Source organism: Pelodiscus sinensis, chromosome 6 (genome assembly GCF_049634645.1).
Source record: "Pelodiscus sinensis isolate JC-2024 chromosome 6, ASM4963464v1, whole genome shotgun sequence".
NCBI lineage: Eukaryota > Metazoa > Chordata > Testudines > Trionychidae > Pelodiscus > Pelodiscus sinensis.
This window is the reverse complement of record NC_134716.1, coordinates 51265219-51283875: the sequence shown is the minus strand read 5'-3', so window position 1 is coordinate 51283875 and position 18657 is coordinate 51265219. Positions and strand designations below refer to the sequence as shown.

At 41.8% G+C, this 18657-nt stretch overlaps 1 protein-coding gene across 1 annotated transcript in view; it reads left to right on the top strand.

The window, feature by feature from the left end:
• Positions 1 to 14237, top strand: part of SLC12A2 (solute carrier family 12 member 2) — a 109465-nt gene extending 95228 nt beyond the window's left edge. The window contains exons 25-27 of the mRNA XM_075931906.1: positions 1212 to 1347; positions 9682 to 9749; positions 11301 to 14237. Coding sequence (XP_075788021.1) covers positions 1212 to 1347; positions 9682 to 9749; positions 11301 to 11436 — 340 coding nt within the window. The 3' untranslated portion in view covers positions 11437 to 14237. The remainder of the gene's footprint in view (positions 1 to 1211; positions 1348 to 9681; positions 9750 to 11300) is intronic.
• The last annotated feature ends 4420 nt before the right edge of the window (positions 14238 to 18657 follow it).

The following is an 18657-nucleotide window of genomic DNA, read 5'->3' as shown; positions in this document are numbered from 1 at the left end:
AGTGCAATAGTGAGTTCCAGCAACCTAAGGGTATGTCTAGACTACATTGTTTTTTCAAAAAAACCTGCCCTTTTTTCTGAAAAAACTTCATCTGCGTCCACTGCAATCACATTTTTCCAAAATTAAATTGAAAGAGCATGGGGAGTTTTTTCGACATTGGCAAACCTCAAATTACGAGGAAGAACGCCTTTTTTGAAAGAGCTCTTTTGAAAAAAGGCGTGTGTGGATGCAGAACAGGTACATTTTTTTGAAAGAAGAGGCAATCAAAAAAAGCACAGGTGCCCTGGTGGCCATTCTGTGAATAGCAATCAGGGCTTTCTTTCGAGAGAGTGTCCATGCAGTCTGGATACTCTTTCAAAAAAGCAGATTGCTTTTTCAATCTGGTTTTGAGGTGTGGATGCTCTCTTTTGAAAGAAGCTTTTTCGAAAAATCTTTCAAAAAAGCTTCTTTCGAAAGAAGCTTGCAGTGTAGATGTACCCTAAGTGTTGTATTTAGGATACATGCTGCTGTGAAGTTTACTGATTTGCGAAGCATCCACAGAAATAGAGTTCTAAGTGACTGCAGGATAACAGATGTGGATTTTCTTTTTGCTTTCTTTCAATACTGGTGACCCATGGAGTGAGTTTGATTTTTTTTTTTTTTTTTTTTTTTTTTACTCTGAGATCATGTGTTGTGTGTGATCTAAACGTTGTAATTAAAACGTAATTGAACTCTGATTCTCTCTCATCTCCTTGAGTTAAATAGAAGGCTATTTTTTACGCTTCTTCATTTCCTTATCAAATTTCTGGAAGGATGATACTCTCCCTCTTGAAGCTTATCATTCTCATATTTTCTTCAACTTTTTTCTTACATTTTTAAATGGAAGTGAAGCCAGTGTGGCACTATCTCCAGTGTAAATCATTGTTACATAAAAAATTGATTTGGTTAGTCTAACTTTTAGATTTCAAAAGACAGTCCCCATAGTATTCAGTTTAAGATAGTTAACATCTGTTTAAAATATTAATATTCATAGGTGCTATTTATTTCTTTTACAAACTAGTAGGGGTTTCTAGTACCAAAGGAATGAGAATTTCAGTTGAAATTACTTCTGGTAAATAACCACAAATCATACAAGGACTGACTTTTCTATTTTAGAATGTGATTTTTCCACGCAAACAGTTGACACATACTCTTTCCTATTTTTAATAACTCTTGGTTAAAAATCTTTCTAGTATTGCAGCTTTTGAAGAAATGATTGAGCCATACAGACTTCATGAAGACGATAAAGATCAAGACATTGCAGAAAAACTGAAAGAAGATGAGCCATGGAGAATAACTGATAATGAACTTGAGCTTTACAAAACAAAGGTAGGACTTTTTTATCTTTTAATTTGTGTTCACCAGTGTTGACAATGGTGATCCTACAGTGTCCCATGTACTCCATTTTAACGAGCTGTCCCATGTACCCCCATTTTTTTTAGCTTCTTTGCTTCATTATTATGTGAGGTAGGAAAGAGGCTTGAGAAGGCGACTTGCTCACTCATTGGAAAATAAGAAATGCTCCCTGAGATGCGATGGATAGGTCTAAGTCACAAGTCCCAGCTTGACAAAGCCTTGGCTGAGATAATTTAGTTGGGGTTGGCTCTGCTTTCAGCAGGGAATTGGACTTGATGACCTCCTGAGGTCTATTCCAACCCTCTGATGGAGTTCCTAACATAGTGAATACTGGTAGGAATGGGGTAGGTTTAGAAGATAAAATAAAAGAACAAGTTAAACACTTAGAAAATGTAGATGTCTGCAAGTCATCCTAGAATACTCAAGGAGCTGATAGAGGAGGTGTCTGAGCCTTTAGCTATCATCTTTGAAAAATCATGGAAGATGGAAGAGATTCCAGAAGACTGGAAAAGGGCAAATATAAAAAAGGAAATAAGAACAACTCAGGAAACTACAGACCAGTCAGTTTAACTTCTGTGCCAGAAAGATAATGGAACAAATAACTAAGGAATTCATCTGCAAACACCTGGAAGATAATAGGGTGGTACAAAACAGCCACTATGGATTTATAAAGAACAGATCATGTCAAACCAATCTGATAGCTTTCTTTGATAGGATAACAGTCTTGTGGATAAGGGAGAAGCAGTGGACGTGGTATACCTAGACTTTAAGGCATGATCTTATCAATAAATTAGGCAAATACAACTTAGATGGGGCTACTATAAGGTGGGTGCATAACTGGCTGGATAACAGTTCTCAGAGAGTAGTTATTAACGGTTCACAATCTTGCTGGAAAGGCATAACCAATGGGGTTACGCAGGGGTCTGTTTTGGGACCAGTTCTGTTCAACCCTTTGACCTCAATTCATCTTGGATCCTTGATACTTTATTACCACTTCAAAGGCAAACAAATCAAGCAGGGAAACAGCCGCTGCTCTTGTATCACCTGACTCAAAGAATAAACACCCGCACCGTCACAAGCTGACACCCTCCCATCAACAGCTGTGGGGAGTCAGCAGCTTCACTAATCTTCCCTCTCCCTCAGCCCAATTGCCAACTGCTGGAATATGCCTGCCTCACAAAGCTTTAAAAAGTGCGGTGGCTGCAGCGATCCTATGCCAGCCACAGACAGACACAGCTGCTGTGTCAAATGCTTGGGGGGAGGCACACAATCCTCAGGAATGTTACCATTGTAAAACCCTGCCTGTAAGAGCGAGAGGACAGAGTTTAGGCTCTGTATGTCTTGTATGGAGGGGGCTTTATAGCCCCAGGCAGAGGCTGTGCAGGATCAAAAGATACAGATCCCCAGGTGCAAATCAGCCTCTTTAATGCCAAAGGCACATCAAAGGAGCAGGATTTCCTCTGCCAGATCCCTGCCGCCAGCTCCGTGCCCCAGAATGAATGGGAGGGACGTGGCAGCCTCAGAGTCATCTGCCTTAGCACCAGCCAGGCACAGACAAGCTGCGAGATCTCTCCCCGCACTGGGAGAAACCCACAGGCAGCCTCCAGTACTGAAACAGGCACAGGCACGTGCGGCACTGGATGAAGCAGCAGAACCGGCTTTAAAGCGACCCTGCAAACCCTCAGTGCCGCCACTTAGCTCGGCACCAGCTAGAGAAGTGGTGCCACCTACACAGCGGACATGCAAAGCCTCGGTGCTGCTGTTTAGTGTACCTACCTCTCCACTGCCTTGATTACAGCAGGACTTTACCCCGCAGGCTAAGCAGACGGGCTTTGAAAGAGATGCAGACTGCACAGGGATAAGGGGGAACTATACCAAGCACAGATGACTCCCCTCCCCTGCCTACATCCAGGGAACAGTCCCTGGCACCGTACCTACCCTACTCACCACCAAAGCAGGGATGGGATGCTCAAGAGAGATCTATGAGAGAAGTGCTTTCTCCTAACAGCAGGCATCCCTCACTTCATCTCTACAGAGGCACCACTACACCCCATGACTGTATCACCCACAGTGGCACCCAAGCTGGTATTACCCACAGCCACATTACCAACCACAGTGGGCACTTTTGGATTGCTTAGCACCACCCAAATACCACTCTACTGCCCCATCCTCGGGGGAAAAAGGCTACCACCAGTTTCGCCATTCCACACTATGGTAGCCATACCTGAGGAAGAGGAGGAAGGCCAATTAGCTGATGATCAAGACGACACTCAGCTGGCATAGTCACAAGACAATCCCACTTCCCCTCCATAGGATGCCATAGTCCCGGATGATGATCACATGATAGTGGATCTGAAACAATTTCAGAACCTTTTTAAGAGGGTTGCTACATCACAAGAAATAAAATGTCAGGAGGTTAAGCAGAAACAGCATGATCTCCTGAAGAATAGCCACCCATCACCAGGGCATAATCACATTGCCCATAGATGAAGCAACGGGGGGAGGGATAGCTCAGTGGTTTAAGCATTGGCCTGCTAAACCCTGGGTTTTGAGTTCAATCCTTGAGGGGGCCATTTAGGGATTTGGGGCAAATCTGTCAGGGATGGTACTTGGTCCTGCCATGAGGGCAGGGGGCTGGACTCGATCTCTGAAGGCCCCTTCTAGCTCTGAGATGGGTATATCTCTCTCTCTCTCTCTCTCTCTCTCTCTCTCTATATATATATATATATATATATATATATAAATAAAAATTATGGAGGTGTCTGGAGACATCTGGCGAACACCAGTATTGGTTCAGCTGACCTGCAAAAGGTAGACAAGAAATATCTCGTCCCACCTAGAGATCTAGATTTCCCTTTCTCCCATCCTTGGCCGTTGTCACTGCAGCCCCTTACCTTAAATCAAATAGTGGCAACAAGGAGCACAAGCTAGATCAATTCAGAAAGAAGGTCTACTCATCTACCACCCTGCAGCTTAGGATAGCCAATTTACTCAGCACGTCTGGCAAATCGCAACTTTGACAGCTACTCCAAACTAGCGGACCTGATGGAGCATCTGCATGATAACAAGAAGCCCATACTCAGGGCAGTCATATGTACGGGCCACACAACTGCCCATACAACACCGCTGTCTGTGACTGACATGGTGGACACAGCAGCGAGAACAATAGCTACAGGAGTCATGATGAGAAGAACATCATAGCTTCAGGCCATGGGGGTGCCAAAAGAACTGCAGTCAAAGGCAGAAGATCTCTCCTTCCACAAGCAGAAGCTTTTTGTCAGCAACACAGATGAGATTCTGCACAACAGCAAAAACACGCATATCACCTTGTGTACTCTAGGAATGTACATACCACTGTACGTGTGCAGGTGTGCTACATCTCCTATAATAAAAGCAGGGACTCGTACTACAACTGTACTCAATACAAACCATATGAGTAGAATCAAATCAGGCAGCGTACCCAGAGGAAGCACAAACAACAACCACGTCCCTCTGGTGGCCAGACCCTGAAGTAGCAAATTTGAAACATTGGTCGAGGGCATGCCCAACCTCCCCAACCATCCAGTGCAACAAGACCAGAACGATCTATTTGATGATAGATTACGCTCATTCCTTCATTATGGGCCTCCATAACATCTGATCAGTGGGTCATAGAAATTATCCATATGGGATATTAGATTCAGTTCAACTCCCTCCATCATAACCTTTCCACTACTGCATCCTTCTTCAGGAACCCATCTCACGAGATACCCCTCAAACAAGAAAGCGACCTGCTTCTTCATCTAGGAGCTATAGAGGAGATTCCTGAACCATGCCGGGGAAGGGAGTTCTACTCCACCTATTTCCTGACCCAGAAGTGTACAGGAGACTGGAGACCAATCCTAGACTTCTGCAAACTAAATTAGTTCCTCCGAAAGCAGAGATTCATAATGGTTATGCTGGCTACAATCATACCAGCGCTGGACAGAGGGGACTGGTTCTCAGTCCTCGTCTTACAAAATGCATATTTTCACATTGCAATACATCCACCACACAGACGTTTCCTTCATTTTACAGCAGGAGGGGACCTTTTTCAATACACGTCCTTCCCTTTGGCCTGTCATCTGCTCTGCGAGTATTCCCCAAAGTCCTAGCACTCGTGGCGGCATGCTTCACACAACCGGGGGTAACGATTTCTCCTTACCCGATGACTGCTTACTGAGAGGTCGTTCACAAGGGAAAGTGATCAACATAACAAAGACCAAGTGACTGTTAAGCCTGCTGGAGCTCTTAATCAACTAACAGAAAACAACACTCAATCCAGGACTTAGAATTCTTAGCAGCAAGACTAGATGCCATGTCAGCCAGGGCATACCTTCTGCAACACGGTTCCAGACCCTTTGAGATTTAGTTTTTGCCCTCATCACAAACCCATCCACCACAGTCCGTACTTGTCTTCAACTCTTGGGGTACATAGCGGCCACCACATATGTGGTACAATTTGCATGCCTCCATTCCCATGCCTTACAGCATTGGCTAGCATTGGTTTACATGTCCTCATGTCATTTGTTGCACAAACCGGTGCTTGTGCCAGAGCACGTACTGCAGTCGCTCAAATGGTAGACATGTCCACATAATCTCTTAACTGGAATCCCATTTTTACTGGAGGAACCTGCCATACAAATTACCACAGGCGCTTCACTACTGGATTGGGATGCGCACTTCCAAAATAAAACTGTAAAGGGAAATGGCTGCCAAACGAGGCTCTGTTACATATCAACATTCTGGAGCTCGGGGCCATAAGAAATGCCTACAGGCACTCTGACCCTTCCTAACCAACTGCACAGTTCGTGTTCTTACAGGCAACACAACCACTACCTGTTACATAAACAGGCAGGGGGAGCGTGTTCCAGAACTCTGTGCACAGAGGCAGTCCGCCTCTGGAATTGGTGTGTGAGGTACAATGTTACCCTGAAAGCAACGTACTTACCAGGGGTCGACAACACTATGGCAGACACCCTAAGCCGCAACTTTAAAATTCACCATGAGTAGGAACTCCACCAAGCAGTCATGGATATTGTCTTCCGCAAATAGGGCTTATCCCATCATGGATCTCTTTATAACACCAAACAGTGTCCCTAGTTTTGCTCTTGAGTAGAACTGGGCAGAGGATCCAAGGGTGATGTGTTTCTCCTTACAAGGGATGAACCACTATATTATGCCTTTCCCCCAATTCCATTGATTTCCAGGGTGTTGTGCAAAATTCAGCTTCATGGTGCTCGGGTTATCTTGATAGCCCCTGCTTGGTCCAGACAGATGTGGTATCCAGCCCTTCAGGACTTCTCTCTCCAACCAGCTTACCCACTACCACTTCGCTGCGACCTCCTATTCCAGAACGGAGGCAAGCTGTGTCACCCAAAACCGCAGTTGCTACATCTCCGTAAATGGCTCCTTGAGGGTGCCCTGACCATGAAGTTTAGTGTTCTGAACAGGTGAAGGATATTCTACTACCCAGCAGGAGACAGTCCACCAAGGCAACTTACCTGCAAAAATGGAAGTGTTTCACCTCCTGGTGGCAGCAGACATAAGTCCACCCCAATGAAGTTCCAGTACAAACCATTCTGGACTACTTATACACCCTGAAGACGAATGGGTTATCCATCTCTTCGATCAGGGTCCACCTTGCTGCCATCTCAGCTTTCCATGAACGGATTGAGGGGGCTTTCATGTTTGCACACCCACTACCACGGAGGTTCCTCAAAAGTCTTCACAATCTCTACCCACCTCATAGGGTGCCAACCCCTACATGGGACCTTAAGCTGGTATTGACTGCTCTCATGAAGCCCCCCTTTGAGACAATGGCTTCGTATACTTTTTCGCTACTCATAGCCATAACTTACCCGAGATGAGTCAGTGAAATAGGCGCACTAACAGAGGGCCTGCCTTATACAGTGTTTAGTAAGGACAAAATGACTTTGAGGCCGCACCCAGCGTTCCTTCCGAAGGTCGGCACAAGCTTCCACATCAATGAACCCATTGTCTTGCCTACATTCTTCCCAAGACCTCATGCTTTGCCTTAAGAGGCAATGCTGCATTCAAGGGATGTATGAAGAGATTTGGTTTTTTACATTGACAGAACCTGTGGCTTTCACAAGACTCCACGACTCTTTGTTGCTACGACTCGCCTTTCAGCGAATTTCAAAATTGATAGTGACTTGCATTCTCCAATGCCATTTTCTCTCTGGTAAACCGCTGCCAACTCTACCGAGAGTCCATTTTACTCGGGCTATTGCAGCATCCATGGCATTCTTTAAAAATATGCCTCTGCGAGATGTTTACTGAGCAGCCATGTGGTCCTCTAACCACACACTGTCTAAATATTATTCAATAATGCTCCAATTGGCAAACGATACAGCGGTGGCTACAGCAGTTCTGTCTGCTGCCATTAAACAGTAACTCCAAGTCCCACCAACTGCACGGGATACTGCTAGGTAGTCACCATACATGGAGCACCCATAGGGATATCACCCGAAGAAGAAAAGGGAGTTACTCACTTTGTGCAGTAACATCTGTTCATCGATGTGTATGTCCCCATGGGTGCTCAACAACTCTCACTTCCTTCCTGCTACTCGGAGTATGTCTGCTCTGTGGTAGAGGAGGAACTGAGGCGAGGGGGTCAGGCCACACTCAACTGTCAAACTGCTGGCAGCGCAAGACACCTGCTGCACATGCATGACCCAACTAGCAACTTAGAAAAAGCTCTGATCTGTGGCCCCGGGGAGCACCCACAGGGGGACACACTTTGAATAACAGACGTTACTGCACAAGGTAACTCCGTTTTTCGCTCTGCTCTGCACTGATTAGGCCTCAATTGGAGTATTGTATCCAATTCTTGGTACCACATTTCAAGAAAGATGTGGAGAAGTTGGAGAAGGTTGAGAAAAGAGCAACAAGAATGATTAAAGGTCTAGAGAACATGACCTATCAAGGCAGACTGAACGAATTGGGCTTGTTTAGTTTGGAAAAGAGAAGACAGAGGACAGGATAGGGGTTTTCAGGTATCTAAAAGGGTGTCACGAGGAGGGAGAAAAATTGTTCTCCTTGGCCTCTGATGATAGGAAAAGAAGCAATGGGCTTAAACTTCAGGAAGGAAGGTTTAGGTTGGACATTAGGAAAAACTTTCTAACTGTCAGGGTGGTTAAACACTGGAATAAATTGCCTAGGGAGGTTATGGAATCTCCATCTCTGGACATATTTAAAAGCAGATTAGATAGATATCTATCAGGGATGATCTAGACCAGTGTTTCTGAAAGTGCTCTGCGAAACCACTTTGAGAAACACATTAACTGGCCGCCCCAGTTGGTTTGTTTACTGGTGCCATGGCCATGAAGCCTCATGGCCCCCGCTGGCTGTGTTTCATCCTTTGCAGCTAAGGGGAGCCGCGGGAAGTGGCATGGGCCAGGCTACCTCTTCCCACAGCTCCGCTTGGCTGCAAGGAGCGAAATGGAGCTAATGGGAGCCGTGAGGCTCCATGGCTGCGGCGCCAGTAAATAAACAAATTGGGGCGGCCAGTTAGTGTGTTTCTCAAAGTGGTTTCGTGGAGCACTTTCAGAAACACTGGTCTAGACAGTGCTTGGTCCTGTCATAAGGGCAGGGGACTGGACTTGATGACCTCTCGAGGTCCCTTCTAGTTCTAGTGTTTTATGATTCTGTGATCAGTAACCACTATAAATGAAAAGATAACCTGAATGAGTATGGACCAAACAGCATTCATTTCCTGAATCTGCAGCCAACTTACGTTGCAGAAGCAAATTAAACCTAGGGAGACTAATAATTGTTAAGGTCTGCTGCCACTATTCAAAAACCTGTGGAAGCAGAGCTAAGGCCACATCTGCACTTCAAGGGAAGATGGATGCTCTGTTGATTGATCTTCCGGCATTTGATTTAGTGGGTCTAGTAAGGATGGGGGAAGTAGGAAGGAGATGGAAGATCTGGGCTCTTTAAAAAAGATACTCTTTTAGGATGAGTTTTCCTCTCACCTGTTTGCTTTTAGTTTTTGAGAACATTAAGTTGAATCATCTATCTTGAAAGTGTCTCTGGGAAAACTTTTTCAAAGACTGAAATTTGGACAGAGAAGACATTACTTTACAAACCAGAGTGCTGTTTTTAAAAGTTGGAGGGAGGGATACACTATTTATAAACAGCACAGTAAATAAATTTTGTGCTTTTCCTAAATAAATGAGAGTTGTATTTGATTCTGGATTGTTGAAGTAATGAATAGATCCTCCTAACAAGTTTGGGTTGTTTCTCCCCCTGTTTTAATTACAGAGCTACCGCCAGATTAGGCTAAATGAGTTGCTGAAAGAACATTCAAGCACAGCTAATATAATTGTAATGTAAGTAAAAGTAGACTGTTTTATGGGTTTTGTGCCATTGGGATAGTGATAAAGTAATAGTGTTACTATATTTATTATATATGTATAGATACAGTATAACTTATTTTTATATATTATCCTAGTAACATTTTTTTTGGACTACAAGGTAGAATTGGAAAGAGAACGTTTTGTAATTTGACTTGACTCACAGGCATTCTGCTGCTTATTAACTGATCTTTCACAAAGTATTCCCTCTTCAGTTACCATGTATTCCATTGGCCTACATTGGGGTGGGGAACCTTGTTTGGGTCTGGGGCTGCTGACCCACAGAAAAATCAATTGGGAGGCCACACAAAAATGAGACTCAAACCTCCACGTTTCCTTTGCATACCAGAGCCTACAAGAGTAGAGTTTATGGGTCCCTCATGGCTCTGGGGTGGGGACAAAAATGAGGGTGTGTGTGTGTGTGTGTGTGTGTGTGTGTGTGTGTGTGTGTGTGTGTGTGTGTGTGTGTGTGTGTGTGTGTGTGTGTGTGTGTAGAGGATTGCTGGGAAGCAGGCTTAGTGTATAGAGTCTGGGCAAGAGGGAAGGTGCAGAAGTGAAATATGGGTGGGGGTCTGGACAAGGGGGGGGGTAAAGGAGCCACTTGCTACCCCTGCCCATTGGTTGGATCTGGACCCCCCGCTTGTGTGACTCTGGGCCACAAGGCTCGAGGCTCTCCCTACCCTTTGCAGCAGGAAGCTGGTTCTGGCACTTCAGTCCCGGGTGGGGAGGTTGCAGGGCTGGAGCACCAGCTCCCTGACACTGTGGGGGAGAGCCCCGAGCATCGGGGGACTAGATCCAGCCCACAGGCCTTAGTTTCCCTGCTCCTGGCCTACATAGTAGCTGTCTCCATTGCTACTCTTCTGTACTGTTGTCTTCACTAATGGTACAATTGAATTACAAACTCTTTAGTGTAGAAATTATTTTTGACACATTATGCTCTCAGTACAAAGCTGTGTAAGTTTTTAGTGTTTTCTGAAGCAGCAAAAAGATGAAACTTGAGCAATATAAATAAAGATTGAACAGTTTCCAGGAAGAAGTTGAAGGATCCTACCAATATTTGGAGGAGGTGGGAGGCAGAGTAATTTGACTGTTGCAGACTGTAGCAAAAGCATCACCTCGGCCAAGATTTTGAAAAGTGACGACGTATATCTAAGCGAGAACAATTCTGCTTGAGGCCACATGAGTGGAATGCTGATTTCTGGCCCCTCCTCTTGGTGTGGAGGCTGAGATTTCAGGAGAGGATAGAATGAAGGTGAACCTTGAGATGTTAGTGTTACAGTTGCGTCCGTGTAGAAGAGGATGATTTTTAGGACAATTTTGGCTCTGAACTAATTATTTTTTTTGCGTATAGAATTGTGAGTTGCTACTACATGTAGCCTAAAAAAAGATTAAATGGGTTAGAATTAAGTAATTAATAATTTCTACTTTGTTCAGGTTGCAGTTTTTATTTTTGTATTTATTCAGTACCACTGACTTGCTTTTTAAACCATTCTTCATTTGCTTTCTTCTTTGTTTTTCAAATTGTAGGAGTTTGCCAGTTGCACGAAAAGGTGCGGTATCTAGTGCACTATACATGGCTTGGTTAGAAGCTCTGTCAAAAGACTTGCCACCAATCCTCCTTGTTCGTGGGAATCATCAGAGCGTTCTTACCTTCTATTCCTAAACATACTGTGTAACATGCAGCTGTGATTAAATGGTACTTCAGTGCCTGGAGGAGAGTGACGAAGATTATTAACATCACAAAGGCAAAAAGTGACTCTTCTTTCACTATTCCGCTGACTTGAAAGCACACAAGGAAAGTCACTGTATTTCTAAAGTTGTGAAATCTTCAGTTTTATTCAAATTCTTCTATAACTTAATCTTGCTTCAAGGGGGAGGATTCCTTGTTAGACTGAAGAACAACAAAATAAGCTTTTTCTTTGCTACTTGAATAGCAGCAATAAAAGTGTTTTTTATTTTTGGTCAATGAAAGGATTATAGATTTATAAAAGCCTTTTAGCCTTGAGGTGCCTTCTGAAATTAACCAAACTGCATCCATACACCCTCTTTTGTAAATTTATATAGAATGTCAAAATCTGCCTTCAACTTAGAACCAACTTCCTTTTATTTTCTGGTCTCTTCCATCTTACAATAAAAAGAATGCTGCTTTTCAGTCTTCCATCAAGTTGTTATTTTTAGTACTGTATGTTTTTTTTTCTATTCAGAATTTTTTAATATCTGTTGGATTTGAAACAAAGGTAGGGAGGTCAGTTGGAATAAAAAAAAAATTATAATGTTATTGTCCCAAGACTTTCTATCACTAAACTTGTACCGTTAAAGCTAATTATGCTAGACAAATGATGGGAGGATTCTTTTCCCAGATTTGACATAGTGCCCTTCTTTCCATTCAAAATGTGAGATGCATATGACTTCGGCTACCTTGGTGAAGGTTAGTGTATCAGTCTTTACTCTAGATTTAATATGAAGCTGTACTCCTATTGTAGGCTGAAGATAGCTTTGAATTATTTTAGTTTATAAAAAGAACTGGTCTTAGTTCTTAGCCTTCAGATCTCTTGGTGTTGTTTAGTTTATTTGAAAAAAGTGTGAACCTAAGGCTTAAGGAGCAAATACGAGCAATGTGATACTATCTAACAGAATACTGTAAACACTATGTAGAATATTGCTACACCATCCAATATAAAACCTACAATTCTGATCCATTCTTTCATCAAATGGTTAAATGGACCACTAGTTATTAGGGGAGATGTTTTTAGGTCAATTCATTCAGATGTCAGACATTACAATTAGTCTTAATTAATAAATACTCAGGCTTAATCTAGAAATTTAGACTTTCATACATTATACTTTATACTTTACACATTTTTTCATGTTTAATAAAAACTGCCAATTTGTGTGCCCTTCCAGTGTATGTTTTTGACTACTTTCTAATTTAGTCTTCTAACACCTAAATAATAAAACTTTGCTTGAGTCTTTGTACAAAGGTGAGTAATGTGAATTATTTTTAAATTCCTATGTATTTTTTCAGAAAAGGATTGCCTAAAAACATTTCACAACTTCTAGATCGTAGTATTGGGCATGTTACAGGGTCACGTTGCTAGTGCTTCAATGATTTTTTTTTCATTGAAGATGATCCATAGAAAATTGTATATTTTTATGCCGAATACAGCATTATATTTAATGCTAAGCAATACTTCCTTTTGAAGGACAAAGCTATTAGTCATTGTGACAAAGATACAGCTTGAAGTTGTTACAATTGACTTTCTCCAAAGTGCATGGTGTACTCAGGTCATTGGTAAGTGACAAAATAGTCTTGCAGTTGGTTTTGTTACCAATTTTGGATCTGAATCAGTTAAATTGTTTCTGTCTTTTAAGGCAGCATGTTTTGCTGCCAAATACAAAGTAAATAAATTTTAATCTGGGCCTTGTTAAGACACAATTTGTAATCAAACTCATTCTAATAAAAGTGGTTTACTTACAGAAAGAAAAAAATTGTAACTAACAGTATCCTTGTGTCTGTTACAGGTTTTGCAATGCTTGTTGAGGTGATAGGGATGTTGCATTATTCAGTGAACATGGAATCATTGCCATGTTTTGTTCTTTTTTGTTTATAAACAAATGGAAAATAAGGCATGAACTTAGTGCTGCTATCTTGAAAATGTGCACAGGTACACTTATTTAAAGTTTTGCCCATTCAGGAAACCATTGCTTGTTATCTGTAATGCAGGAACCAAATGAAGTGTGTGTGTGTGTGTGTGTGTGTATACATGCATATATGTGTATAAAAATATATAAAATATATCTAAATATGCATTTGGGGATGGGGAGGGAATTGTAGCCTGTGAAATAATGTAGGATGCTTTTCACATATGCACTCTGAGAAACTTCACTAACACTAGACACCAGATCAACAGTTTCAAGATTTATTATAAAACTCTAATAAATGTCAACAGTTACTGGTAATTGTGAGCAGCAGATGTTAACTAGTCATATGTCATTCTAATTTTTATTTAATCTATATGAACTTTGATTTTTGAAGCCAAATTTTTTTTAATGTTCCAATCATTGTTAATGACTTGAAATATAAAGTTTCTCATTGACACATGACAATTGCATTATTTCTATAGATGGAATTTCTTTTTATGGATTTAGAAAGAGCAATAGTATCTGAGGTAATCAGTTATTTATTTTGAGTTCATTTATGTTTGACTGTATTTAGGTTTCTTTACTTTTACATACATTCTTTTTATATGCTTTTCTGACATTACATATTTAAAAGTGAACTATGGAAATAATTTAAAGATTTGAGCTTGGGTGGGTATTTAGTTATCCACTGGTTTGAAAATGTATTTTGATAATACTGTACTGTAACTGTCACACATGCTTTTCTAATGTTTTAACATTGAATATTGCAGTTACTACTTTGTACAAGGGTCACTGCAATAAAAGGAAGTTAATTCAATAAAATTGTCTAACATAGCCTATTTTCATTGAAAAATTGTTTGCAATATTTCCAGTCCCTTCTTGCTATAGGATAAACTTTGCCATATGATTCTTGATATGTGAATTTGTGTACAGTGATTTTGCAATGGGACATCACATGACCTATATTAGACTAAATGTATTTCTAGTTACCAGACAGCCAGTGAATGGTTTGAAAGAAACAACTTGTAGGTGCTGTCAAGTGGCAGATCGGTTCACTACTAAGTTACAATAATGTCAATTGACTTAAAAAAAAGGCATACCATCTAATCTTCCTTAGTTAAATGCAGACCCTTTTGAAGAGAAGATATGCCAATACTCAGGCCAAAATGGTTTAGGAGCCAAATTAGCAATATGCATTACTGAAGAGATACAATTGCATGAAAACATTTATACTTAAACAGTATGATGGGGGAATATTTAGCTATGTTCTCACAGAAAAATGGTTGACCAAGTATTATTATTTTATCACAAGGGTGGGCAAAACAACCTCCATGTGCTGGATTTGGCCCACCAAGCCCTTTGATGTCTCCTATGCCCCAACCCCCCACCAGGAGTGTACAGCACCAGAGGGAACTGCAAGCTGTTCAAAACAGCTGGCGGTTCTCTCTAGGCACTGTGTGCCCCTGGAAGTTGAGGGAAGGGGAAGGGGTTAAGACTTTGCAATCCCAGGTCCTGATTGGCATGTGAGCATCTGAAGTCTCCTCCTGCCATGCCATGTGTGGTGCCTAGAGAGAACTGCCAGCTGTTCCCTGGTGACTGGTGGTTCTCTCTAAGTGCCATGTACCCCTGGCAGGGTGAGGGCAGAGAGGGCAAAGACTTCATGCACTTCCCCATTCCCAGGCTAATCAATGTCTGTGGGCAGGTGGGGGAGCATGTGAAGTCTCTGGCCCTGCCCTTTCCTCCTGAGACCACTTCTGAAATTCATGAAGTTCTCCCGCTTCAAAAATTATTGCCCATTTCTATTTTATCAACTACTGTTGTTAACGTAGTAAAAGCTTTCTGACTGGTTAATAAGTAAATCACACAGTATTTCAATGTGTTATCAAGAGCTTTAGGAGACCCATTAACCTCAGACTGAGTGTCACTGTGTTAACACAAAGTAACTCCTCTCCCTCCCTCAGAATCCACAAGGGAGAATCCAGACCTCTACCCCAGTATAAAGAATATTTGGGTATTTTATTAAATGTGATATTAGATACTTGAAAATGTACTCAGAATAGGCATGCCATTTGTGCATGTGTGTTTTTTTCCCCCGGAAAACTGGAAGTTTGTATAGAATGGGGAGAAATAATTTGAGTCCTTTGAGAGTAACCCCAAATGTTTCCATTTTATTTCACAATATTTATATTAAGGCTACAGTTTCATTGCTTTCTAGTGACAATATAGCAATACAAGAAAAATGTATGTATTACCTGCTTATGAGTTTTAATTTTCTCTATCATTTACAACCCACTTATGGAGGAGTTTTCAAGTTTTTAATTCTCTGAGCATTTTGCAGTTACACAGCTGGTAAAAATGTTTTATTATGAAGGGCTAATACATGAAATGTCTGCTTGTGATGAACTTAATCCTTAGTAAAAAATACTGGTTTTTGATATTTAAATATATATTTGATCACTTTGAAATATCTATACACATAACTTAAATATATATACACTCATAGAAGAGCAAGTACTTGATAGATACCATTGACTTCAAAGGGATCATTTTATATGAATAAACGCTCATCAATCAGCCCCCTATGGTATTGGACAGACTTGAACGTGGTATCTCAGGAACTCAGTATAGGATCCTCTACAACTTGAGTTATAAAGCTACCTGGCTCTCAGCTTAGGCTATAGAACTCCCTTGTTCTTATCTCTCTCTGTGAAGTGCCACTCCATGGGACAGTGAGTCCCACATTCATGTTAAAATTCGACACTTGCCAACAAGGACTTAACAAGAATTTGAACTTTCTCACCCATTACCAAGACCGTTTCCCCAATTATCACCTGTAATACCATTAACTCACAAACATCCCACTCTCCCTACCTTTAATATCAGCAATTCACAGACACTTACCTTCCTTCCTCCCCCTTCCCACCCCCCCGCATCCTCCTTCTGTTCTGCAATGTGATTTGTCCTTTTCATATTTGTTCATTTTTTTTAATTGTATCCTTTGGTATATATGGTTGTGACTACTTTCTTCCACTATTTGATCTGAGGAAGTGGGTCTGGCCCACGAAAGCTCATCATCTAATAAACCATCTTGTTAGTCTTTAAAGTGCTACATTGTCCTGCATTTTGCTCCCACTTAAGGGTATGCCTACACTGCATTTCTCTTTCGAGAGAGGAATGTAAATGCAGTTGAGCAAAATTACAAATGAAGCTCATATTTGAATTTCCCGTGCTTCATTTGCATCATGGTAGCTGGGCACTTTTTCGAAATACTTTATTTCAAAAGAACAAACGCAGTCTAGGCGGGGTTATTAAAAAAAAAAAAACCCTTCTTTCGAAATAACCTTTAAACCATGTTTTTAAGGAGTAAGAGTTATTTTGAAAGAAGGGGTTTTTCAAAATAACCCCACTGAGACACCCTATTTCGAAAGAACAAATGCTATTTTGAAAAAGGGCCGGGGTGCAATTGTGCAACTGAAGCGTGGGAGATTCAAATCCTCGCTTCATTTATAATTTCGCTCAGCTGCATTTGCATGCCTCTCTTGAAAGAGGAATGCAGTGTAGACACATTCTAGATAGCGGGGGTTACACTAATCCTTATTGTTTGTGTAGATCAGGACTCTAGAGGGCCGAATGCGGCATGATCAAATTTTTTTGCAGCCCGCCACTGCATTTTATAAAAGAATAAAAGTGTGTGGCTCGCTGGCTGCTTGGAGCACGTAGCCGCTTGCAGATCAGTCAGCCAGCTGCTCTGCGCATGGCACTGCAGTGACTGCTCATGGTCAGCCAGGCCTCTCGGCACTCTAGCACTTGCTCACAGCCCGGTTGGCCACTCTGCACAGGCATAAAGTGCCTGCTCACGCCACCCCAGCACCTGAGGAAGAAATGTGGGGTGGCAGCAGCTCCGCGACCCAGGCATTAGGTTGGGGGGAGGGGAAGGAGGAGGCTGGGAGTGCCTGGTTCTGAGACCCCGGGATTAGGTTGGGGGGGGGGGCAGGAGTACCTGGCTCTGCGGGAGGGGGAAGGCATTAGGTTGGGGTGGCTGGCTCTGGGGGAGGGATGAGGCATTGGGTTGGTGGGGTAGGGGGCACTCTGGGAAAGAGGACCGGGATTGGGTTAGAACAGGGGCATGGTAGTGCCTGGCTCTGGGGGAGGAAGGGGATATTTTAAGTATTTATTTAATCCCAAATAAAATCACAAAATGTATATTAATTTTATATCAATAAATGTCATTTTTTTGCAATTGCATGGATGTTTATACAAAATCTCACTTACAAAGTATCTGAAATTTTCACAGAAGCCTGTTCTATTTGATTAACCATGGTCTATTCTTTTTATTTCAACAAAACAAGTTATGTATCATATTAAAAATTTAAAGAGTACCTTAAATTTATATTTAAATTATAAATTATTTTATATGGGCAAATAATTTTACACATGAAATGATTGTATTATATTAAAACAAGACCTGAAAAATTATAAAATATACCTAAAACATAATCTCTAATAATAAATAATTATGACTTTCCAATAGCAGTACATTTTCTTTGGTGGCCCTGAAAGCTATTAGTTTTTGTTTATGCAGCCCTCAGTAGGCTTCGGGTTTGACATGCCTGTTGTAGAGGGAACACACTGGTGCATTGTGACCTTAATATGGCATGATGTTGAGCACAGAATAGTTGGGCCTGTGCCTCTAGCTGTACTTCGGTGAGAGCTGTCTTCTATATGACTAGTCTTCCCAGCTCACCCCAGAGGGGTAAAGGCATACTTTAGACCCATTCTGTTAGGAGAGAAGAGAATGGATTCTGAGTCCCCATTTCTATGTAGTCTATGTACCATAGTATGAATGCTTTGCAGTCCTCAGCTTATTTATCTTAATTTCCTCAGCAGTGAAGCAGAGACTTGAACTCAAGTTCTAGGCTAGTACGCTGACCACTATCTTTCCAAGCCAGGTTCCTTTTTGTATGTGAATAGGATATCCTAAGCTAGTGTTTCTCAAACTACATCTCCAGGGGCTCCGCGAGGTTTACAAACAGGAAACAGCGATAGGTACAACACACACAATCAGTGGACCACTGGGGCTTTGCATACATTTTTATGCATGTAAAGGGCTCTAGAGCCCAAAAAGTTTGAGAACTGCTGTTCTAAACAAACTGTTACAGTCTTCTCTGCTGTGCCTGTTGCAGATTGAATTACTTTCACTGTGGGACTGCTTCCCTACCTGGTTAAGACAGTAAGAGGTTAT